Genomic DNA, 24,494 nt, shown 5'->3' with positions numbered 1-24,494 from the left:
ACCTCCACGAGGCCAAGGGCTGCTCCCTCGATAAGTCCTCAACCTTGAGCCGCAGGCCTTCTGTCGTGGTGGATGAGGAGAGGCAAAGGACACACAATGCCCTGAAGAAGCAGAGGAGGAATGAGTTGAAGCATTGTCTCCTGGCTCTTCAAGATGAGGTGCCGGAACTTTCCAAGAATGACAAGGCCTCAGAAATGGTCACCTTGAGAAAAGCAACAGAGTATGTCAGCAGGCTGAAGGCAGAACAACAGAAACTGAATGCAGAAAGAGAGAAACCTCAAAAAAACAGCAACAGCTGAGATGCAAATTCCCCAAGCAAGTGTTGTCAAACCACTGAAAGGATATATGGATCGTTAAGCCTCTGCACTTGTAAATTTCACAATTCCTATCCTTATACCTGTAAATGTTATAATCTATATCCCGTATAACTAATTTTGATGTGATGTAATATTGTGTGATTTTACTTTTAGCATGCAAGACTTATATTTGGAAATAAATGGAATGTTGTGTGAACGCCTGAAGAGTGATGTCCCTTTCAGATCTCAGTATGAAAATGAGTTAAGTACCAGGATGCAGTCATGTGACTCAAAGCCAGCATCACTCTGCAAATGTAATACCCAAATGAAGGTTCTGGAAATAGATTGCTCTGTACTGTAGCTAACAGATTAACTGTAATAAAGCTGTTAGAGATCTTAAACCAAATGGACTCCATGCATCTCATTCATGTTGCATCAGAACCAATAATCTCATTGAACTTATCCGAGAGGGACTGCATGGCCGCTACTATCTCTCGGGTGGATAACAGGGTTTTACCTTGTTCATGGATTAGATCCCACTTTGGTCATTTAATTTGGTTAAAAGCCCCTTCAGTTGCCTCTACATGACTTCATCATGTTCCCACATAGACTCGACATCTATACAATTCAGGCCGGCCACACCGGCGGTGACTCCTATCCCTACCCATTCGGCTAAACCTCGTTTGTGTTGGGTCTTCAGCCCTTCACCCATGTCTGAGTCAGGGCTCCTCCAATCTGTCCAGTGGTTCCTCACCTGCACCTCCCCGAACACTTCATTTAACATGAGGTGAAACAAGTTCAGGTAGTTACTGTGACACAATCCGTCAGGCACAGGCAGAGAGGTTAAATTAAAAACAACCAGAACAATTTCAAAGCGCACATCATTATAGAGCAAATCACCTGATTCCATCACTTCTAATTCATTTGTTTGTGGATTATGGAGTAACATGGGACAAGGTGGAGCTGGACTTCCGGCCATGATTTGACCTGGTTTCCCAATGGTCTCTAACCTCACCCGAGAGCTGACATAGGCACTGTCATCACCCGGTTCACAACGGATGTTACCACTGTGTCTATTCCAGAACTGAGACCAGTTTAGTGTTTGAATTAGTAGCAGGCCACTCTTTCCATCAGATTGTCTGGATATTTTCCCCTTATAGGGCACCCCGACATCCCCTACAGGAGGAGCAAACATGCTGAATTGGTTTGAAACCACCGCCACCGGATCCCCACTGCTGTTCCATTACCATTACAAATACATTTTACCCGAACCCCATTCCCTTCCTCCACACGTGCACCAATAGTTCGATTCCCATCCAAGAGTTCCTCCATGTAACCAGGACTTGCCACCTCCCAGCGGCAGTTCCACTGTCGACTCAGTCGTTCCTCAATTTCTCTCACCCTTTCTTCTTCTCTGGTCGGATTGTATTTATATCGCTCATCTTGAGGGTCACTCCGGCCCTAACCCTTAATCACTGCTGAGTGGCACATATGAATCAGGCTCAATTCGATTATCACACACATACACCCAATGATTCTCACCATACCTGGGAAGTGATCAAACACAGTATCTGGTTACTGATCAGTCTGTTTACTGTTTCTTCTGGCCTCGCCTCTGGCCCTGTTTTGGTTGGTGTGAGGGTAACTGGGGTGAAGGAGAGGGTCCCGGGGCCGTATAGTCACCGGACCGTACCCACACGGGCTGGGTAGTTGGACGGGGCCACAGCTCCCTGTCAGTAATGGCCATTGGTTCATCATGTGGTCACCATTCATCAGCATTATCCAGCATGATCATTTTTAAACTGTCTACTTTCCCCTTAGGTACAGGACCTTTATACAGTTTCAGCTGGTTAACATGGATCCACCAGTCTGCATTTTTCCGTTTGGACCCTGGACAGTGTATTTTATATACTTGTGGATTTAATTTGTCAATAATCGGGTAAGGACGCTGGAACTTTGGGTTCCATTTCCCCTCTTGACAATCGACCTGGGCCATCACCTGGTCTCCCACCTTCCTGGATTCGCTCACATATCGTTTTAATTCCTCAATTTCTTTCCATAAATATTCCACCTCATCGGTCCTTCTTCCTATCCAGGCCTTCCCATGAGGCCTGCTAGATCCCCCATTTGGACATTGCCTGGAAAAATGGCCCCTTTGGCCACAGTTCCAACACCCTGGAGATAACCGAGTCTGGGTTTTAGGGGAGTGCCGGGCAGGAGGCCCATACTGTGGGCTCCCCTCGTTTCTCCATGGGGGCTCTGTGGGACGTACACCTGGGGGCTGGATCACATGGATCTTTGCCTTTTGGGATTTTACTTGTTCCCACTTCTGGTTTATCCACCCCTTTACCCACTCCTCATTGTGGTTTTTATTAGAGGGATCATAACCATCATTAATCACATTATATCTTTCATACACAGCCCCAATCAGGTATTGAATCCACTGTTTTAAAAAAAGAACAAAGAACAAAGAAAATTACAGCACAGGAACAGGCCCTTCGGCCCTCCAAGCCTACGCCGATCCAGATCCTCTATCTAAACATGTTGCCTATTTTCTAAGGGTCTGTATCTCTTTGCTTCCTGCCCATTCATGTATCTGTCTAGATACATCTTAAAAGACGCTATCGTGCCCACGTCTACCACATCCGCTGGCAAAGCGTTCCAGGCACCCACCACCCTCTGCGTAAAGAACTTTCCACGCATATCCCCCCTAAACTTTTCCCCTCTCACTTTGAAAGGGTCATCACTATCACGATCGTGCCCAGGAAAGGCTGCCTGATAGTGATTCCATAATCAGTCTGTAAACACATTCGGGGACTCGCTAGCCTCCTGCTTGCATTCCAGCAGGCCCTTTAGGGAGCTGTGATCAGATGCTGACCCATGACCTGTGGCTTTCCACACTGCCTCTTTCACCCCTCTCCAGGTCCCAGTGCCTTTCTTAATGGAGGTAGGAAGAGACTTATACACATCTGGATGGCACACATGCAGTACCAATTTCACCCTCTCTCCCTCATCACAATTATATAAGTCAGCTACTTGCTCTATTGCTGTTATACTGGGACTCAGATCCTCCCTATGTCTAATCTGTGGGATATTCTGAGCTCTCTCTTTTAACTGCAGAACATCAAACAGTACTGTGGTGGTTCCCACATCCTCCCCTCTTTGTTACCTCAAGGGGCATCATCACCCCTTTTCCCTCTAAGCCACTGTTATCATAACTCACATTCAGATCACTCTGTTCTTCCCTTCTACATTCATATTCCCATGTAGAGCATGTGAGATCATTGCACTCTATTCCTCCCATGAAACCTTCCTGCTTCCCAACCTGTCTCCCTGATACAGTGAACATTAGACCCCGCTGTTGCTCCAAATTATCCTTCAACTCCCAAATCTGTTTTTGACAAACAACATGATTGTCTCCCTTTCCAGTAATTTTCTGCTCCTCCACACGTTGCCTAAGAACACCCCTTAGGACAGGACTAAGCTCATGGGTTTTCCTTTGGTATTGTTCTACCAGCCCTCTCTTTTCTCCCAGCTCTGCCTCACACTGCATCAATTTTCTGATCTTATCACCAATCTCAATCTTTAAATAAGAAAGTGATCTGGACAGAGACTCACATCGCTGCTTTTTATCTTCTAACTGCTTCTTAACCTCACTCAACCTGACTCTGGTTCATCTCCAACACTCCCTTTTGTCCTTTTAATTCATCTTTTAATTTGGTTATTTTCTGCATTTGCCACAGAATAATCATGGTGTTTCAATCATGCTCGTTAATTTTCTTTTCCTTCTGTAACCTTTGATGTAGTTCTGACCCCTGTCCCAGACTGTTTACCTCAGGCACTGATGATTTACCTGCTCCTAGCTTCTTGTCCACATATTTCTGAATAGTAATGACTAACTCTTCTACCATGACACCTACCTCCTGTACTCAACTGGTAACTGAGACTGAGAGACCGTCCACTCATTTATTTCACTTGGTAACGACCCATACCCCTTTCTTCGGAACCATGGCTAGCAAAACACCTTGTGTTTCTTTCAACACTTTTACTCAAGGCCCACCCGGGGATGCCAGTATGTTAGGAAATCTCTTAAACCCAATTAAATGATTTCCGTGATTTAGGCTTGAGCACATTGTTCAAATGCAAGTTTATTACTCAGACACTAATAGTACAATAACTATTACAGTTGTCCAATGGACTCATGCAACCTGGTTTCCTGAAGACCCGAGATGATCAAGCTTGACCTCCGTACGGGTTGAAGTTCTGATCATCCTGAGAGCTCTCCCTCTCTAGAAGGCTGTTCCCTGATCATTGTAACCCCTTTTTTGTGAGTCATATCACACGATGCCCAGAATGCATATTGAAACTAGGTTCCTTCATGGCGAAACGCCAGACTTGAGATCATTGCCATCTTGATAGTTTAACTGTGAAGCAGTTCAACCTGACCTGAACAGGACGACCTAGACAATAGCAGATAGTTAATGCAATACTTCTTGTGATGTTCCAGTGTTCTGGCCAATACCTCACACTCCCACCTCACATGGGATGTAGACAATATGTCTGCTAGTTGCTACTTCCATTATTCTGACTAATCTCCAATGTTAACACAAATCCTTACCTGACAATCACATTGAGATGTGATTAACTTTGATAGGATGCAAGCAAATTCTAACAATATCACATGGAGTGAATCGAATTGACTGAAAACTGGCATCTGTGATGCCAGGGACCTCAGTAGGAGATCTGATTTATTTGGTATTTTATCGAGTCTTACCAGTTGATTGGTTCAGTTTTGGGAATTTTATTCTCTCCCCCGCAGTGAGTTTGGAGGTAGGAAGAACATGGGGACCCCGCCACCTTCCCACCTCCACCCAAATTAAGTCCGTGGCTGGAAGGCCCAGCAACATCACTTCTCTCAAATTCTCATATGAGGGTTCTAGCTTGAGAGATCGTATCCAGTGATTAAAAGCCATGTGTTTAATTCTTTCGAATTCAATGTAAGTCTTTGTGAGTCTTTTCCAGCTGTATCTGAATTTCTATCTATCTGCTTCCAGTACGAGCTCATATGGATATAGAATTGCAGTTTTAGTTTGTTCATAATCAGAAGAACTTTCATCTGATAACAGAGAAAAAGTTTGACGAGCCCTACCCATGAACCTACCTTGTAAGAGGAGAGTCCAAAATTCATTTGGCCATTTTAGCCTGGTAGCTATTTTCTCAAATGAAATAAAATATGACTCCACCTCCTCCTCATTAAATGTTGGAACTTATTTCTCAATACATCAAAGTTTTGCTCTGAATTGAGGATAAGTTTTGAGTGGCTGGTAGCATTCTCATTTTGGATTTGCAGCTTTGCTGACTCAAACTGTTTTGCCTCTCTTTCCTTTTTCTCCCTCTGAAACTCTCTTTTTTCCTCATTCCTTTTGAAGCTGAAACTCCCTTTATTCACTTTCCTTCTGAAGCTGAAACTCTATCTCTTCCTTTTCCTTTTGAAACTGCATCTCCTCCCTTTTCATCTGCAACTGAAATCCAGCTAGAATTATTTTTTTTGCACTCTGATTCCAGGCTTTCTTCTTCTGGTTCAGTGGTAAGTTTAAAATGGTTAGCTAAACTTTTCACCAGTTCAAGTTCCTTTCCTTTTTTTTGAAAGTGATTCCCATATCTGTAGCTATGTTTTTTAAATCTTCAATACTTAATTTGTTTAACTTGTCATGGGATATTTCTTCCTGATTTACAAACCTCTGAGCATTAAATGTGGCCATCAAAAGGTATTTGGTTTAGATTCACACCCATTTATGTTTTTATCATGTTGCTTCTTTAAGAAGTGTAGTTATTAGTCTATCTGGTGCATCTCTTTAGTTTCTAACACTGTAGAGAACAAACAGAAGAATACACCTTAATCTGAAATGTTTGCATCCACATCCACTCTTGCATTCGCTTGTGCATGCTCACAAACACACACAGACACGAAGACGCTGATGGAGAAGAAAAAAGGGGTGAGCAATTATAAGTGGCCAGGTGAGGGGTAGGTTTTGGGTGACTCATGATAACCTGTTGAATTCTTTTGGAAGTCAAGTTCTCATTGGTTGCAGGCCTGACGTGATTGTAGATTTCTCTCTTGGTTGAAAGTTCAGGTAAAGTCAGTGGATTACTTATAATTCACTGTTGTATAGGTGCAGATGTAGAATTCTACATGCCTTCTGGTTTGCTGGTAACAAGCTTCTTGGATGCTGCGTTCTGGGTGTCTCTCATCCTCTCTCTCTCTAGGCTGCTTTTTCCAAAGTAAAGATGTGTTACATCTCACCTCTGGGTGGGAGATGCATTGGTCTCTACCCATGGTGATCGCACAATGGCGCAGGATGTGGCTACTTCACACCTTCTTTGTTTATGAAGAACCCATTCAATTCTGAAATATTTTAGAATGGGTGTAGGATAGATGCGATTGACACCCCTGAGCTTTGAACATTTTCATTTGGCCCTGTCAGACAGTTTAAATGTCCAAAGGCCAAGTTGGCCTTTGGTGGCCATTTTGGAGCATTGCTCAGTTTTTAAAGAAAGGTCCATTTTTTAAAAGACCAAGTCAGTTTTTGATAACTCTTCAGATTTTGTCAGTAATTTTTATTATCATCACACACCTTGTACACATGATATAAGTCAGTGTGGTGTAGCACCTCAGATTGACACATACTGTATTGAAAGAAATTCAATTGTATTGCACTTTTATGTAATGTAAGTTTGAACTGCTAAGTAATATAATTTTACAAATTTTATGAATAAACTATATTTTTGGAAAAAAGTAATGTCTGCATGGTGAAATAACTTCCGGGTATTGACAAGATGGTGACTGAAGAGGGGAAGAGGCAGCAGTGATCATATTGACCATGGTGTCTATGCAGTGAGGTCACTTCCGGCAGTGGACACTGAGCCCACAGGCCCCTTCCCCATCAGCATCAGTCAGAGGGAAAGCCAGGCTTTAATTTGGGAGATTATACAGCACTAACACACCAAATCCTGAGATATGATTGGTCTTTAATTTTATAGGAATCCCCCTGACTTCCAGCTGTCCCAATTCCCCACCCTCCCAAGTAAATTTTAATCATTCTAATCAACAACAACAACTTGTATTTATAGGGCATCACTAACATAGTAAAACCTCCAGAGATGATTCACAGGAGTGACTATCAAACAAACTTTTACACCAAGCTACAACAGCAGATAGGAGGGCAGATGACCAAAAGCTGAGTCAAAAAGGTTGGTTTTAAGGAGGGCCTCAAAGGAAAATAGAGAGGCGGAAAGGTTATTTCTTTCAATCATGGTTTGTGGGCATCACTGGCAAGGCCAGCATTTATTGCACATTCCTAATTGCCCTTGAGAAGGTGGTGGTGAGCTGCCTTCTAGAACCACAAGAGTCCATGTGGTGTAGGTACCCTCAAAGTGTTGTTAGGAAGAGAGTTCCAGGATTTTGATCCAGTGATAGTGAAGGAACGGCGTTATATTTCCAGGTCAGGATGGTGTGTGACTTGGAGGGGAATGTGCAGGTGGTGGTGTTCCCATGTGTCTGCCGCTCTTGTCCTTCTCGGTGGTAGAGGTTGCGAGTTTGGAAGATGCTGTCGAAGGAGCCTTGGTGCGTTGTTGCAGTGCATCTTGTAGATGGTACACACTGCTACACTGTGCGTTGGTGATGGAGGGGATGAATGGAGTGCCAATCGAGTGGGCTGTTTTGTCCTGGACGGTGTCAAGCTTCTTGAGTGTTGTTGGAGCTGTGCCCATCCAGGCAAGTGGAGATTATTCCATCAGATTCCTGACTTGTGCCTTGGAGATGATAGACAGGCACTGGGGAGTCAGGATGTGAGTTACTCATTGCAGAATTCCCAGTCTCTGACCTGCTCTTTGACCTCAGTATTTATTTGGGCTGGTACAGTTAAGCTTCAGTCAATAATAACACTCAGGATGTTGATAATGGGGGATTCGGTGATGTTAATGCCATTGAACATTGAGGGGAGATGTTTAGATTCTCTCTTTTTGGAGATGGTCATTGCCTGGCACTTGTGTGGTGCAAATGCGGCTTGCCATTTATCAGCCCAGTCATGAATGTTGTCCATGTCTAACGGCATATAGATATGAATTGCTTCAGTGTCTGAACAATTGCGATTGTTGTTGAACATTGTGCAATCATCAGTGAACATCCCCATTTCTGACCTTATGACGGACAAAGGTCATTAAGGAAGCTGCTGAAGATGGTTTGGCCGAGAACCCTGGACTGAGGAACACCTGCAATGATTGCCTGGAGCTGAGATGATTGGCCTCCAACAACCATAACCATCCTCCTTACTATTAGGTGTGACTCTAACCCAGTGGTGTCCAACGTTTTTGCATGAGGGGCCGCGTAATAATTGTTGTTCTACACAGGGGGTCCGTGAGCAAGTTTCGGAAAGATAAAGGCATTAGAAATGTATTTTACTATTCATCAAAATCACAAAAAATGTGCTATTTTGTGAACAAGGTTTAAATGAGAAGACTAATTTATTAACTTTCTCATCACTATGTTTAACATTGATGTAGTGGAAGACTTCACATTGTTTCTGCTTGCAGAAGTAGACAATGTCTGCCTGCATGCTTGATGTAACGATACAGAGTATTCCAGATAGATGTCCATCTGTCAGGAATTATCTTGATCCCTGTCTCTGTCTCCCTGTTTCTCTCTGTCCACCACCACCATCACCCCATCTCTGTCCCCACATCTATCTCTCTCTCTCTGTTCCCACATCACACTCTTTCTGTCCCCAGATCCCTCCCTCTCTCTGTCTCTTCTCTTTCTGTCCCCCCTGGCTCTCTGTTCCCACATCTCTTTGACCCTCTCTCTCTGTCGCTCTCTCTCTGTCCCTCTCTCTCTCACTCTCTCTCTCACTCTCTCTCTTCCTCCTCTCTCATTCATATTCAATCTGTGTCCTCTGTTTTTGACCTTCCTACCAGTGGAAACAGCTTTTCCTTATATACTCCATCAAAATCATTTATAATTTTAAACATCTCTATTAAATATCCCCTTAACCTTCTCTGCTCTAAGGAGAACAATCCCAGCTTCTCCACTGTCTCCATATAACTGCAGATAAGGTAGACAAAGAAAATCTGTTCCCATTCGCTGATCAAACATAAAGGACACAGATTTAAGGTTTTGTGCAGGGGGAATATGAGGAAGAACATTTCCTCCATAGCGAGTGGTAATGACCTGGAACTCACTGCCTATGAGGTTGGTGGAAATGGAGATGATGAATGATTTCAAAAGAATATTTTATGGGCATTTGACGGAAATACGTTTACAGGGCTATGGGGCTAGAGCGGGTGATGGGACTGACTGGATTGCTCTATTGACAGCCAGCATGTACTCGATGGGCTGAATGGCCTCCTTCTGTGCTGTTATGCCTCTCTGACTCTTCTTCACTCTCCTCAGGGTCTTGACATCCTTTATAAAGTGTGGTGCCCTCAATTGAATTGAATTGAATGCAATATTCCAGCTGAGGCCTAACCAGTGTTTTATAAAGATTTAGCAGAACTTTCGCATAACAACAACAACTTACTTTTGTACTCAACACCTCTATTCATAAAGCTGAGGATCTTTTAACAGCCTTTTCAACTTGTCCTCTCACCTTCAGAGATTTGTGTACAAACACCCACTCTCTTTGTTCCTGCCCCCCTTTTAAAATTGTACCATTTCGTTCATATTGTCTCTCCTTATTCTTCCGACCAAAATGTATCACTTCACACTTCTCTGTGTTAAATTTCATCTGTTATTTCATCAGTTTATCTCTGTCCTCCTGACGTTGTGATTATCTGCCTCATTATTGACTACATTTCAGAGTTTTGTATCAGTTGTAAACTTTAAAACTATTCCCTGTAAACCCAAGCCCAGGTGATTAATAAATATCAAGAAGAGCAGTGATCCTAATACCACCCCCCTGGGGAACACCACTGTATACTTCTCTCCAATCTGAAATACAACCACTCACCACTATTCTCTACTTTCTGTTCCTTAGACAAGTTTGTATCCATGCTGTTTCTTTAATACCATGGGCTTTAATTTTGCAAACAAATTTATCATGTGGAACTTGTCAAACGTGTTTTCAAAGTCCATCTACACACCATTTTTTTTATTTAGAGATACAGCACTGAAACAGGCCCTTCGGCCCACCGAGTCTGTGCCGACCATCAACCACCCATGTATACTAGTCCTACACAAATCCCATATTCATACCATATCCCCACCTGTCCCTCTATTCCCCTCCCACCTACCTATACTATCTATACCACCTACCTATACGAGGGGCAATTTATAATGGTCAATTTACCTAACAACCTGCAAGTCTTTTGGTGGTGGGAGGAAACCAGAGTAGCCGGCGAAAACCTACGCAGACACAGGGAGTACCCAGAATTGAACCCAGGTCACTGGAGCTGTGAGGCTGCAGTGCTAACCACTGCGCCACTGTACCACCCATCAACCGGACTAGGCTCATCAACCCTCTCCCTCACTGAATCAGAGAACTCAATCAAGTTAGTCAAACACAATTTGTCTTTAACAGATCCATGCTGGCTTTCATTTCATATTTTATCAAATGGCAATAATTTTGTCCCAGACAATTGCCTCTAAAGGTTTCCCCATCACTGACGTTAAACTGACTGACCTGTATTTGACAGATTTCTCCATCTCCCCTTTTTTAACAGGGTGTAACAGTTGCAATCGTCCAGTCCTCTGGACCACCCCCATATCCATGGAGGATTGGAAGATTGTGGCCAGAGCCTCCACAATTTCCATGCTTACTTCCCTCAGTGACTGAGGATGCATCCCATCCGGACTGGATTGAGTTTGTTTTGATGTGGAATGTATGGCCTCAAAGGGCAGTGGAAGTAGATTCAATAGTAACTTTCCAAAGGGAATTGGATAAATGAAAAAGGAACATTTTCAAGGCTCTGGAAAAGAACAAGGGAGTGGGAATAATTGGATAGCTCTTTAAAATGTACGATGGGCCGAATGGCCTCCTTCTATGAATCTCCCTGTTTTCATTAATTGCCTTGAAGAGATATCCTGGCACATCACACTGTGGGAATGTTGTAGAGCCATGTATGTATGGAACACAATCATTCAGGGTCACATCAGTATCAAATCATACAGGGGCCACATTCATTCAGTGAAAATTCAATCTTTAACATTTAATAGGTATCAAAGCATCACATTTCAGATTGAGATGCACCGACAGCTGAGGAAAGGAGTTAAACATCCTCCACAGTGATTATCACCCTGTTATTATAGTCCTGCAGACTGTTAACTGGGAACACAGACACTTCACCACTTTGTAACTGCAGGAGATCCAGCTTTTTGGCACCAATGTCAGCGGCTTCATTCCCCAATCCAAGAGACTCCATGACCAGTGAGCTCCGCTGGATACAGACGGTGTCATTGAGCGGCAGAATCAAATCCTCATTTAACATCACAATATCATTTTAGTTTGTCAGGTCCAATTGTATCTCAGGAAGGGCACTTGTAGAATGTATTGCTCCTGTGCTGGAGAGATTGGGACAATTGGCCCCTTCAACAGGTTCCAGTCAAAGGTACTGACAGGGTTAATGGGGAAGTTGCTACATCTGTCAATCATCATTGGAGCTGAGTTCTGAGATCCACTTTACCAGGCAACCCAACTTTGCAGCATTGGGGAATGAATTAAACTCAATTAGATGGAAAGGGATCCAGTAAAGTACATTCATGTGGAAGGAATGTATCTGATTTATTCCTCTGCTGTGAGTGCACAGTTTGTTAAAAGGAGGGGAAGAGCTGTTGGGTTAATATGAGTAACTGTCTAGGTTCAGGATTGATTGTTTCATGGATTGTAGTGCAGAGAATAGGAGTTATGGAGAAGTCCTCATCTGTCCCCTTTGCTTCGGGTTATTTGTTGATCCTGTCCTAGTGGTCTGTGAGTGTAATTTCTGCTGCTCCGATATTGTGTCCGACAGGAAGATGCAGGGAGGGTCTGTCTGTTGTTCCCATTGCAGTGAGGATGCTGCAGAGTTGACCCTGCAGCCCAACTGTGTGTTGAGGAATGTGGTGGACAAGATTCACAGGCTGACCGGTCCACAGGAGGTGACTGAGGAGGAGAGGCGTCTGTGCCAGGAACACCAAGAGAAACTGACCCTGATCTGTGAGTTGGATGGGATGTTCATCTGCCTGGTGTGCAGGGACTCGAAACTTTGCAAGCAGCACAAATTTAGAGAGAGAATTGAATTCATCGCAAAATGTAAGGTATGGGATCCCTTCTCAATGGTGAGAATGGTGATGGGGGGAATGGTGGAAATGTACAACTCAGTCAGTACATGAAGGTGGACTGGGGTCTCCTGTATACTTTATCATGGGGTAATTCTGACTTCTATTCTACTTAGTAACTTTACAGAACGAGTCTGGTATCCAGATATCACAGTTCATGACATGTCATTCCTGTCTCCACTGCAGAATAAAGGAGTTGCTTTCTTAAACTCACTAAACCAGAAGGTGCTCTCTTTGAAAGTTGTGCTGCAGAAACAAGGACTTGAGATTCTACAAACTGAAGTAAGTTGGTCTGATCTACCTGTGTCCAGAGAGGTTTACAATCTGCAGTCACTGTGTGTGTGTTGTGGCTGTTACACAGGCTAATGTCTGCATGACAACAGTGACTACACTTGGTGCTTTGGGAAGTTTCAAGGTTGTAAAAGGTGTAATATTAATGCAAGTTTTCCTTCAATGAGGCAGCCATTTTGCATGTGCTAGTGAAATAAATGACTGAGTAGTTAATCTGTTTCTGATACAGTTTTGAAGGAGGGATGTCAGTTGGGGCATTGGGAGGACTCCTTGCTCTTTTCAATAGGACCAAGGGATCTTGAACATCTGCCTGGGAGAGCAGAAAGGGCCTCAGGTTAATATTTTATCCAAAGGTTGGTAGCTCTGACAGTGCAGCTCTCCCTCGGTACGGAACTGAAGGTTTCAGCCAAGATCATGTGCTCCAGTCTCTTGAGTGGGTCATGAAACCATGAACTTTTGTCAGAGAGGCTGCCAATTGGGCCAAGGCTGCAAGTGTGGGTCTCACAATTGTTTAGTTTGGAGAATGTTGAGGATATTGTAGGACTTGTCTTATTTTCTTCTTGACTGGAAACCAGTGATCTCTCTGTCAATTCTGCTTAATTCTAAAGTACCTGTGTATATTTCTTCCTCTTTCATTAAGGAAATGGGGTGTAATCTGATCTTCCATGTTACACAGCAGTTTGCTGACCTGCACCAGTTCCTCAATGACCAAGAGCAATGGTTGATGGAAAAGCTGGAAGCTCAGGTGGAAAGTAACTTGACCGGAATGGAAAGACACCTGACAGAAATGCACATGATATTCTTCTCCACTGAGCTGGACATCACTAACATTGAGGTCAAACTGGATCAAAGTGACTTGACCGTTCTGAAGGTCCACACTGTGCTCTTCTCCTCTCCCTCCCCACCTCCCCTTGATTCTGGTTGAAGGTATCTGTCCCTTCCCAATGATTCGTTGCCATGGCAATGGTGGATATCTGTAACTTGGCTTCCAGGTTGCTCAGCAACAAAGGGGAACCTAAGCCAGGGTTTCTGCTGCTGACATCCATTGGTTTCAATCTGTTTATACTGTCTCACTTTATTCTTCCTCCCAAAATGCAATTTTTTACATTTCTCTGTTACATTTCACCAGCCATGTTTCTACCCATTTTACCAGTCCATGTCCTGTTACTGTCCCTCTCACTGTTTACTACATTTGAATTTTATGTCCTTTATAAACTGAAATGATGCCCTGTCAACCCAACTCCAAGTCATTAATCTATCAAAAAGAGCAGTTTCCTAATACTGACTCCTGGGGGACACCACTGTATAACCTCTCTCCAGAATGAAAAACAACCATTGACCATTACTCTCTGCTTTCTGTCTTTTTGTTAATTTTATATCCATGCACCCAATATCCCTATTAATCCCATGGGGTTTAATTTTGTTACCAGTATATTAGCTGTTTATTACATTCCAAACTTATACTTTACTCTTTAAAACAAAAATAATTACATAATAACAGCAGAGTAAATCCATCTGAACACTCTGAGCTGATGGGTGGGGGAGGGGGAGCCATTTTCCCCATCCCAGCTCCAGAATCTCCAGTTCTTCTTCTTCACTTTGCTCAATGATCACACTGATCTGTCTGTGCAATGGTTCCTGGATTCTTCACTCCACCCTCTATCTGGAAATCCATCCCATGTGTCCTCAATGAGTGAAGAACTTCCTGACCATCCTAAATTTAACTTCCCCCTGTTTAATATGTGTCCCTTTATCCACCTGTCATCATTTACCTTGAATTCATCTTCATTCATCTCTTAATGTCACCCATTATATCACATAACTTCTCAACTCTCACTTGCTCCCTCCTTAGAAGTCTGAACAGTGACTCGTAGTTTCCCTTCCTCTGGCTCAACTTTGCTGAATTCTAATTTATTTATTTATTATTTTTTGAAGCATTAAATGGGTTTAAAAGGGGGTATCAGGCAGTACATTTCAAACCCTGAGCACTCGTTGTGTAAAATGTTTTCCTCATGTCGTATCTGGTTCTTCAGCCAATCACTTTAAATCTGTGCCCTCTGCTTATCGATCCTTCAGCCATTGGAAACAGTTTCTCCTGATTTACCTTTTCATGATTTTAAACACCTCGATAAAATCTCCTTTTAGGTTTCTCTGCTCTAAGGAGAACAACCCAAGCTTCTCCAGTCTATCTGTGTAACTGTAATAACCTCATTCCTGGAACCATTTTAGTAAATCTCTTCTGTACATTCACCAAATCCTTCATAAAGTGTGGGGCCCAGAATTGGTCACAATTCTTCAGCTGGGGCCAAACTAGTATTTTATAAAGGTTTAGCATCACTTCAGGGGGGAATGGTGTGATAGAATCTTTAACATCCTGATATTAATTACTGGAATGGGGAAAATGAGGGGAGAGGGGCCTTGGCTTATCACTGCTGGATGAGGACAGCACCTCTGGCAGCAAAGCAGCCCCTCAGCACTGGGCTGCAGTGCTTCTTATCCTGATTTCCCATCTCGAGCCCCACATATTTCTGACTTGGAGCTGAGCTGCCAACCTGACATTCCTCAGCACAAACCAGCTTTATGTTGGTCCTGGAATTCTAGCCAGATCCTGTGAACTCTTCCAACTGGAAGAACAACGGCAGAAGACACATGGGAACACCACCACCTGCAAGTTCCCCTTCATGCCCCACACCATCCTGACTTGGAACTATATCACCATTCCTTCACTGTCATGGGTCAAAATCCTGAAACTCCTTCCCTGACAGCACTGTCAGTGCACCTACACCACACGGACTGCAGCAGTTCAAGAAAGCAGCTCACCCCAACTTCTCAAGGGCAATTAGGGATGGGCAATAAATGCTGGCCTTACCAATAATGCTCACATCATATGAACGGATTATAAAAAATCCACTTTGATTCTTTCTCACGTGCCGATATTAATTAATAACTCTAATTGTTCAGAGGACTTCTTGTAAAGTATAAAAACAAAGTGAAGCTTCAGTGAAGTGATGAAATCTATTGGGAATGTATGTCCAGGGTACATTGAGTGTGGAATTGATGAGAATGCACTGTCCCAAGTTGGTTTTCACCTCACCCAGTTTAATTCACTTCAGTAATAAACACAAGAAATGCTGGAAATATGCAGCAGGTCAGATCTGAAACTTTAACTCTGCTTCTCTCTCCACAGATGCTGCCAGACCTGCTGCGTATTTCCAGCATTTCTTGTTTTTATTTCAGATTTCCAGCATCCGCAGCATTTTGCTTTTAATTCACTTCAACGTGCTTTTGTATTCCATGAAGCTGCAACAACAAACTAACTTTGTTTCTGTTTTATCTTCAAGGAGGTTAGTTCTTGGAGGGACAGATATGTATTGTCAATAATGAACTATTGCTGATGTAGCAGTTCCACATCCCACTGTGTTCTCTAGTCTGAATCCTGTAGTGTTAACTCACTTCATATAAAATTGGCCTTTATTGCAGGGGCTTGGAGTACAAGAGGAAGGAAGTCTTGCTGCAATTGTACAGGGCTTTGGCCACACCGAGAGTGTTTAGTTTAGTATAGAGATACAGCACTGAAACAGGCCCTTCGGCCCACTGAGTCTGTGCCGACCATCAACCACCCATTTATACTAATTCTACACTAATCCTATATTGCTACCACATCCCCACCTGTCCCTATATTTCCCTACCACCTACCTATACTAGGGGCAATTTCTAATGGCCAATTAACCTAGCAACCTGCAAGTCTTTTGGCTGTGGGAGGAAACCGTAGCACCCGGAGAAAACCCATGCAGACACAGGGAGAATTTGCAAACTCCACACAGGCAGTACCCAGAATTGAACGCGAGTCGCTGGAGCTGTGAGGCTGCGGTGCTAACCACTGCGCCACTGTGCTGCCCTGTGTACAGTTTTGGTCTCCAGACCTACATGCCACAGACAAAGTAGAACAAAAGTTCACAGGATTTAGAGCTGATCTCAATCTTCTGTTTCAATGAGGGGGTGTGACAGGGTGGATGTGAAGAAGCTGTTTTCCCCCTGGCTGAAGAGTCTCAAACGAGGGGGTAAAGGAGTGGCCACTTAGGACTGAGACGAGAAATTTCTTCAAAGGTTGTAAATCTTTGGAATTTTCTACCTCTGAGGACTGTGGATGTTCAGTCACTGATAATATTCAAGGCTGAGATCAATAGATTTTGGGACTTTAAGGGATCGAGGGATATGGGGATGGGGTGGAGAAGTGGAGTTGAGGTTGAGGATCAGCCCTGGTCTTATTGAATGGTGGTGCAGGCTCAAGGGGGTGTATAGCCTACTCCTGCTCCTAGTTCTTGATGTTCTTCTGTCCTTGTGTTCTCTGACAGATATTAATGCTATTGGCAGGTTTTCTGAGGAGACGCCCACTGCTATGTCTGGGAATGTGTGCCTGGGGACATACAAAGGTCCTTTACAGTATAAACGATGGAGAGAAATGAAGGAAATCATCCATCAAGGTAAATGAATGAATGACATTGCCTCCACCAGTAATCCTGTATCCAGGTCAACAGGGGTGATGGAACTCCCAGCCTGTGTTCAATTGTAAATGATTCTTTCCCAAGTTGTGTCTGTAGAATTCACTTACAATGTTAATGGTTTGACACAGAAACTGTCGACATTCGAGGTTAGGTTGGTGAGGTGGATGAAGGGATGTGTGATTAGGACTATTCCCTCATGGAGGGAGGACAGGAGGGTAAATACCAATATGGATCAGCTGGGCTGACGGTAACCTGTATTTTTCTTTTCTTCCTTCATGGGATGTGGGCATCGCTGGCCAGGCCAGCATTTTTTGCCCATCCCTAGTTGCCCTTAAGAAGGTGGTGGTGAGCTGCCTTCTTGAACTGCTGCAGTCCATGTGAGGTCGGTACACTCACATTGCTGTTAGGAAGATAGTTCCAGAATTTTGACCCAGCGACGGTGAAGGAATGGCGATACAGTTCCAAGTCAGGATGGTGTGTAACTAGGACAGGAACTCACAGGTGGTGATGTTCTATGCATCTGCTGCTCTTGTCCTTCTAGTTGGTTGAGGTCACTGGTTTGGAAGGTGTTGTCTAAGTTGCCTTGTTGTGTTGCTGCAGTGCGTCTTGTCGATGGTACACACTGCTGCCACTGTGCATCAGTGGTGAAGGGAGTGAATAGCACACCATCCACAAACAATCAAGCAGTCTGCTTTGTTCTGGATGGTGTCGAGCTTCTTGAGTGTTGATGGAGCTGCACCCATCCAGGCAAGTGGAGAGTATTCCATCACACCTCCTGACTTGTGCCTTGTAGGTAGAGGACAGGCCTTGGGGAGTCAAGAGGCGAGTTACTCGCTGCAGCATTCCTAGCCTCTGACCTGCTCTTGGAGCCATGGTATTTATATGTCTGCTTCAGTTCAGTTTCTGGTCAATGGTAGCCCCTAGGATGTTGATAGTGGCAGATTCAGTGATGGTAATGCCATTGAATGTCAAGGGGAGGTGGTTAGTTTCTCTCTTGTTGGAGATGGTCATTGCCTGGCACTTGTGCAGCGTGAATGTTGCCACGTATCAGCCCAAGCTTGAATATTGTCCAGGTCTTGCTGCATTTCTACACGGACTGTTTCAGTATCTGAGGAGTCACGAGTGGTGCTGAAGATTGTGCAAGCATCAGCGAACATCCCACTTCTGACCTTATGATTGAAGGAAGGTCATTGATGAAGCAGCTGAAGATGGTTTGGCCTCGGACACCACCCTGAGGAACTCCTGCAGTGATGTCCTGGAGCTCAGATGATTGATCTCCAACAACCACAGCCATCTTCCTTTGCGCTAGGTATGACTCCAACCGGCAGAGTGTTTTCCCCCTGGTTGCTATTGACTCCAGTTTTGCTCCTTGACGCCAAACTCGGTCAAATGCTGCCTTGATGTCAAGGGCAGTCACTCCCTCACCTCACCTCTTGAGTGCACCTCTTTTGTCCATGTTTGAACCAAGGCTGTAGTGAGGTCAGGAGCTGAGAGGCCCAAACTGAGCAGGTTATAGCTAAGCAAGTGCTCCTTGATGGCACTGTTGATGACACCTTCCATCACTTTAGTGATTGAGAGTAGACTGATGGGGCAGTAATTGGCCGGGTTGGATTTGTCCTGCTTTTTATGTACAGGACATACCCGGGCAATTTTCCACATTGCTGGGTAGATGCCAGTGTTGTGGCTGTACTGGAACAGCTTGGCTAGGGGTGCGGCAAGTTCTGGAGCACAGGTTTTCAGCACTATTGCCGGATTATTGTCAGGACCTATAGCCTTTGCAGTATCCAGTGTCTTCAGTCGTTTGTTGATATCACGCAGAGTGAATTGAATTGGCTGAAGTCTGGCATCTGTAATGCTGGGGACTTGAGGAGGGGCTGAGATGGATCATCAACTCAGCACTTCTGGTTGAAGATTATTGCAAATACTTCTGCCTTATCTTTTGCACTGATGTGCTGGGCTCCCCCATCATTGAGGATGGGGATATTTGTGGAGCCACCTCCTCCAGTTAGTTGTTTAATTGTCCACCACCATTCACGACTGGATGTGGCAGGACTGCAGAGCTTAGATCTGATCCGTTGGTTATGGGATCGCTTAGCTCTGTCTATTGCATGCTGCTGATGCAGTTTGGCATGCAAGTAGTCCTGGGTTGTAGCTTCACCAGGTTGACACCTCATTTGAGGTATGCCTGGTGCTGCTCCTGGCATGCCCTCCTGCACTCTTCATTGAACCATGGTTGGTCTCCTGACTTGATGGTAATGGGAGAGTGGGGGATATGCCAGGCCATGAGGTTACAGATTACTATCCCAGGCCCCAAACGCTCCTTTCAGGTGAAGCAGCGATTTACGTGTACTTCTTTCAATGTAGTATACTGTATTCGCTGCTCACAATGTGGTCTCCTCTACATTGGGGAGACCAAGCACAGACTGGGTGACCGTTTGCGGAACACCTCTGCTCGGTCCGCAAGCAGGACCCTGAGCTTCCGGTTGCTTGCCATTTCAACACTCCCCCCTGCTCTCATGCTCACATCTCTGTCCTGGGCTTGCTGCAGTGTTCCAGTGAACATCAACGCAAGCTCGAGGAACAACATCTCATCTCCCGATCAGGCACACTACAGCCTGCCGGACTGAACATTGAGTTCAATAATTTCAGAACATGACAGCCCCCCATTTTACTTTCATTTTTAGTTATTTTTTTCTTCCCTTTTTTTTTACAATCTTTTTTTTGCATTTTTTTTCGTTTCATCTTAGTTTGTTCAGTTTGCTTACCCACTGTTTTTTTTTTTCAGGTTTGCACTTGCTGCTGTTCAGTATTCAGTATATTAACAGCTAATCTGTACTAATGCTTTGTCTTTCAACACACCATTAACATATTGTTTGCCTTTGCTCTGTGACCTTTTGGTCAGCTATGTGGCCTGGTCCAATCTAGACCTCCTTTGTTATCTCTTGCCCCACCCCCACCTCACTTGCTTATAACCTGTGACTTTTCTAATATTTGTCAGTTCCGATGAAGGGTCACTGACCCGAAACGCTAACTCTGCTTCATTCGACATTAATCCACTTGTTATATCTATCGACGACAACAAAATACTCTTTCCCTTCCACTTCAAAGAAATCGACATGTACTCATTTCTACGGTTTTCTTGTGTTTGACCATGGAATGAAAGGAATCTGGTTGGATCATTTCTCATTCTGAGACACACCACAATTTTTCACCAATTCTTCAATATCTCGATCTATCTTTGGAGACCAATAATAGCTTCTTGCTACTGCTTTCAAACAGACTATCCCTGTGTGCTCTTGATGAAGTTCCTCTAACAATCTCTCTCTAAACATGGGCAGAATAATGACTGTTAAACCTCATAGGAGACAGCCTTGATCTACACTCAGTTCACTTCTACATGTGAAATACTCCTGCAATTTCTCACCACTCGTTTAATGTTCAAAAAACATCCAAAGGTGCTTCCCAGAAGCATCATAAAGCAACATTTTGCACAAAGCCACATAAAGTGATATTTAGACCAGCCATTCCTGACATAATTGAGCATTTTACTGAGCACCACATCCTTGTGAGGTTCTTCACTAATTCTTCATTTAGTGAAAATACACATAAAGGGAGCTTGGAGAAGAAATAAAGGTTAGATACACAGTCAAGCTCTCTGTACACTTTCATAACAAACGCAGTGCAGAGGACTGGATGGAGAGGGAGGAGTGAAAGAGGGAGGGACGCAGGGAATGGGAGGGGGACAGTCAGTGTGTGGGACAGGGGTTGGGATGGGGAAATGGTGAGGGAGGGTGGTGAGTGAGGATGAGAGACAGATTGGGTAGAGTGAGAGTAGGTTGAGGATGAGAGAAGGGGAGTGGGACAGGGTGAGGGAGGATATAGCGGTAAGGAAGTCGAGAGAGGAGAAGGAGGAGGGAAAGGGGAGACAGGGAGAGGGTGTGGGTGTGAGAGGGGCAGTGGGGTGACAGGTTATCTTTTATATAACTCGTTTAATGTTCTAGAACATCCAAAGGTGCTTCCCAGAAGCATCATACAGCAACATTTTACGCAAAGCCACATAAAGTGATATTCGGATGAACAGACGGGTGTTAAGTGGTGTCCTTAAGGAGACAGAGAGAGAGGTGGAGAGATTTAGGGAGCGAATTCCAGAGCTTAGGGCCCACCAACTAAAACCGCAACTGCTAATGCCTCAGCGATTAAAATCAGGGAAGATTAACGACACAGAATTAGAGGAGAGCAGAGATCTCAGAAATTGGTACAGCTAGAGGAGCTTACAGAGATAGGGGGGGTGTAGGGACTGGAGGAGGTTACAGGGATTGGGAGGGGTGTAGGGCCTGGAGGAGGTTACAGAGATAGGGAGGGGTGTAGGGCCTGGAGGAGGTTACAGAGATAGGGAGGTGTACAGGGCTGGTGGAGGTTACAGAGATAGGGAGGGTGTAGGGTTGGAGGAGGTTACAGAGATAGGAGGGGTGTAGGGCTGGAGGAGGTTACAGAGATAGGGAGAGATGTAGGGGCTGGAGGAGGTTACAGAGACAGGGCGGTGTACAGGGCTGGTGGAGGTTAGAGATAGGGAGGGTGTAGGGCTGGAGGAGGTTAGAGATAGGGTGGGGTGTAGGGCTGGAGGAGGTTACAGTGATAAGGAGGGTGTAGGGCTGGAGGAGGTTACAGAGATAGGGAGGAGTGTAGGGGCTGGAGGAGTCTCCAGAGATAGGGAGGTGTAGGGGCTGGCGGAGGTTAGAGAAAGGGAGGGGTGTAGGGGCTGGCGGAGGTTACAGAGAAAGGGAGGGGTGTAGGGGCTGGCGGAGGTTACAGTGATAGGGAGGGGTGTAGGGTCCAGAGGAGGTTAGAGATAGTGAGAGGTGCAGGGGCTGGAGGATGATTGTGATAGGGAGAGGTGTAGCGGCTGGAGGAGGTTACGGTGAAAGGGAGGGTTGTCGGGGATGAAGGATGTTAGAGATAAGGAAAGCTGTAGAGTTAAAGGACGTGACAGAGATAGTGAGGGGTGTAAATCTGGAGGTTACAGAGTTGCAGACGGGTGTAGGGACTGAAGGAAGTTAGAGATAGGGAGGGGTGTTGGGGATAGAATGTGTTTTTTGGTGTGGCTGAGGGGCAGCATGTAGATGAGAAATAGGAGGGGGCCAAGGATAGATCATTGGGGGACACCAGAGTTAACGGTGTGGGACCAGGAAGAGAAGCCATTGCAAGTGATTCTCTAACTACAATTAGATAGATAAGCATGGAACCAGGTGAGAGCAGTCCCACCCAGCTGGACGACAGTGCAGAGGCGTTGGAGGAGGATGGTGTGGTCAACTGTGTCAAAGGCTGCAGACAGGTCGAGAAGGATGAGGAGGGAAAGTTTACCTTTGTCACAGTCACATAGGATGTCATTTGTGACTTTGATAAGAGCTGTTTCAGTACGGTGACAGGGGTAGAAACCTGATGGGAGGATTCAAACATGGTGTTCCAGGAAAGATGGTCATGGATTTGGGAGGTGACAACATGTTCAAGGACTTTGGAGAGGAAAGGGAGTTTGGAGATGACGCGTTAGTGTGTAAGGACAGAGTGGGCCAAGGGTTGTCTGTTTTTTAGGAGAAGGGTGATAACCACGGATTTGGGGAGGTGGTGGTATAGTGGTGATGTTACTGGACTAGTAACCCAGAGCCCCAGGCTAATGCTCTGGGGACATGTGTTCAAATCCTACCACAGCAGATGGTAGAATTTGAATTCAATTAATAATAATCTGGAATTAAAAATATAGTCTCATGGTGATCATGAAACCATTATTGATTGTTGTAAAAACCCATCAGCATCTGCTTCAATAATGTCCTTTCGGGAAGGAAATCTGCTGTCCTTACCTGCTCTGGCCTACATGTGACTCCAGACCCACAGCAATGTGGTTGACTCTTAAATGCCCTCTACAATGATCTAGTAAGCCACTCAGTTGTATCAAACTGGTGCAAAGACTCAGAAAATAATGAAACCGGATGGACAACCCGCCATTGGCCCTAGGCACCGAGAATGGCAAACCCAGCCCTGTCGACCCTGCAAAGTCCTCCTTACAAACATTTGGGGGCTTCGACCAAAGTTGGGAGAACTGTCCCACAGACTAGTCAGGCAACAGCCTGGTATAGTTATACTCACAGAATAATACCTTGCAGACAATATCCCAGAAATAACTACCACCATTCCTGGGTATGTGCTGTCCCATGGGCAGGACAGAACCACCAGAAGTGGCAGCACATTGGTATACAGTCAGGAGGGAGTTACCCTCGGAGTCCTCAACATTGACTCTGGTCCCTGTGAAGTCTAATGACAGCTGGTCAAACATGGACAAGGAAACCTCCTGCTGATTCCCACCTACGACTCTGCCCCTGCCCCACCCCAGCTGATGAATCAGCGCTTCTCCATGTTGAACACCACTTGGAGGAAGTACTGAGGGTGACAAGGGCATAGAATGTACTCTGGGTGGGGGCCTTCAATACCCATAACCAACAGTGGTTCTCTAGCACCACTACTGACCAAGCTGGCTGAGTCCTAAAGGACATGGCTGTTAGACTGGATCTGCAGCAGGTGGTGAGGGAAGTCCCCTCTTCACATTGAGGATACCTTCCAACATGTTGTGTGGCACTACCACTGTGCTAAATGGGACAGATTTCGAACAGATCTGGCAATGCAAAACTGGGCATCCATGAGCCACTGTGGAACATCAGCAGCAGCAGCAGAATTGTACTCAACCACAATCTGCAACCTCATGGCCCAGCATATCCCCCACTCTACCATTACCATCAAACCGGGGGATCAACCCTGGGTCAATGAAGAGTGCAGGAGGGCATACCAGAGGCAGCACTAGCAATACCTAAAAATGAGGTGTCAGCCTGGTGAAACTACAACACAGGACTACTTGCATGCCAAACAGCAGAAGCAGCATGTGATAGACAGAGTTAAGCTCTGCAGTCCTGTCGCATCCATTCGGGAATAGTGGTGGATAATTAAACAACTGACAGCAGGAGGAGGCTCCACAAACATCCCCGGCTCTCTGGTACAAAAGACAAGGCTGAAGCATTTGCATCCTTCTTCAGCCAGAAATGCAGGGTG

At 44.9% G+C, this 24,494-nt stretch overlaps 1 protein-coding gene across 1 annotated transcript; it reads left to right on the top strand.

The window, feature by feature from the left end:
- The first annotated feature begins 12,165 nt into the window (after positions 1 to 12,165).
- Positions 12,166 to 20,548, top strand: LOC137345737 (nuclear factor 7, brain-like). The gene is made up of 7 exons (XM_068009001.1): positions 12,166 to 12,582; positions 12,790 to 12,885; positions 13,535 to 13,765; positions 16,236 to 16,257; positions 17,265 to 17,378; positions 17,496 to 17,550; positions 20,398 to 20,548. The coding sequence occupies exons 1-7, from the start codon at positions 12,166 to 12,168 to the stop codon at positions 20,546 to 20,548; spliced, it is 1,086 nt and encodes a 361-aa protein (XP_067865102.1).
- The last annotated feature ends 3,946 nt before the right edge of the window (positions 20,549 to 24,494 follow it).

This window comes from Heterodontus francisci, chromosome 29 (assembly GCF_036365525.1).
Source record: "Heterodontus francisci isolate sHetFra1 chromosome 29, sHetFra1.hap1, whole genome shotgun sequence".
Taxonomy (NCBI): Eukaryota; Metazoa; Chordata; class Chondrichthyes; order Heterodontiformes; family Heterodontidae; genus Heterodontus; species Heterodontus francisci.
Note: the sequence above shows the minus strand (reverse complement) of the source record. Positions and strands in the feature narration are given on the sequence as shown.

What these genes read in the sequence shown, in the direction of transcription:
- LOC137345737 (XM_068009001.1), top strand. Translation starts at nt 12,166, where the DNA reads ATGGATTGTAGTGCAGAGAATAGGAGTTATGGAGAAGTCCTCATCTGT. An exon ending in AATTCATCGCAAAATGTAAG is followed by an intron (nt 12,583 to 12,789) that starts GTATGGGATCCC and finishes TCTCCACTGCAG; the next exon opens with AATAAAGGAGTTGCTTTCTT. An exon ending in GTGACTTGACCGTTCTGAAG is followed by an intron (nt 13,766 to 16,235) that starts GTCCACACTGTG and finishes TTTATCTTCAAG; the next exon opens with GAGGTTAGTTCTTGGAGGGA.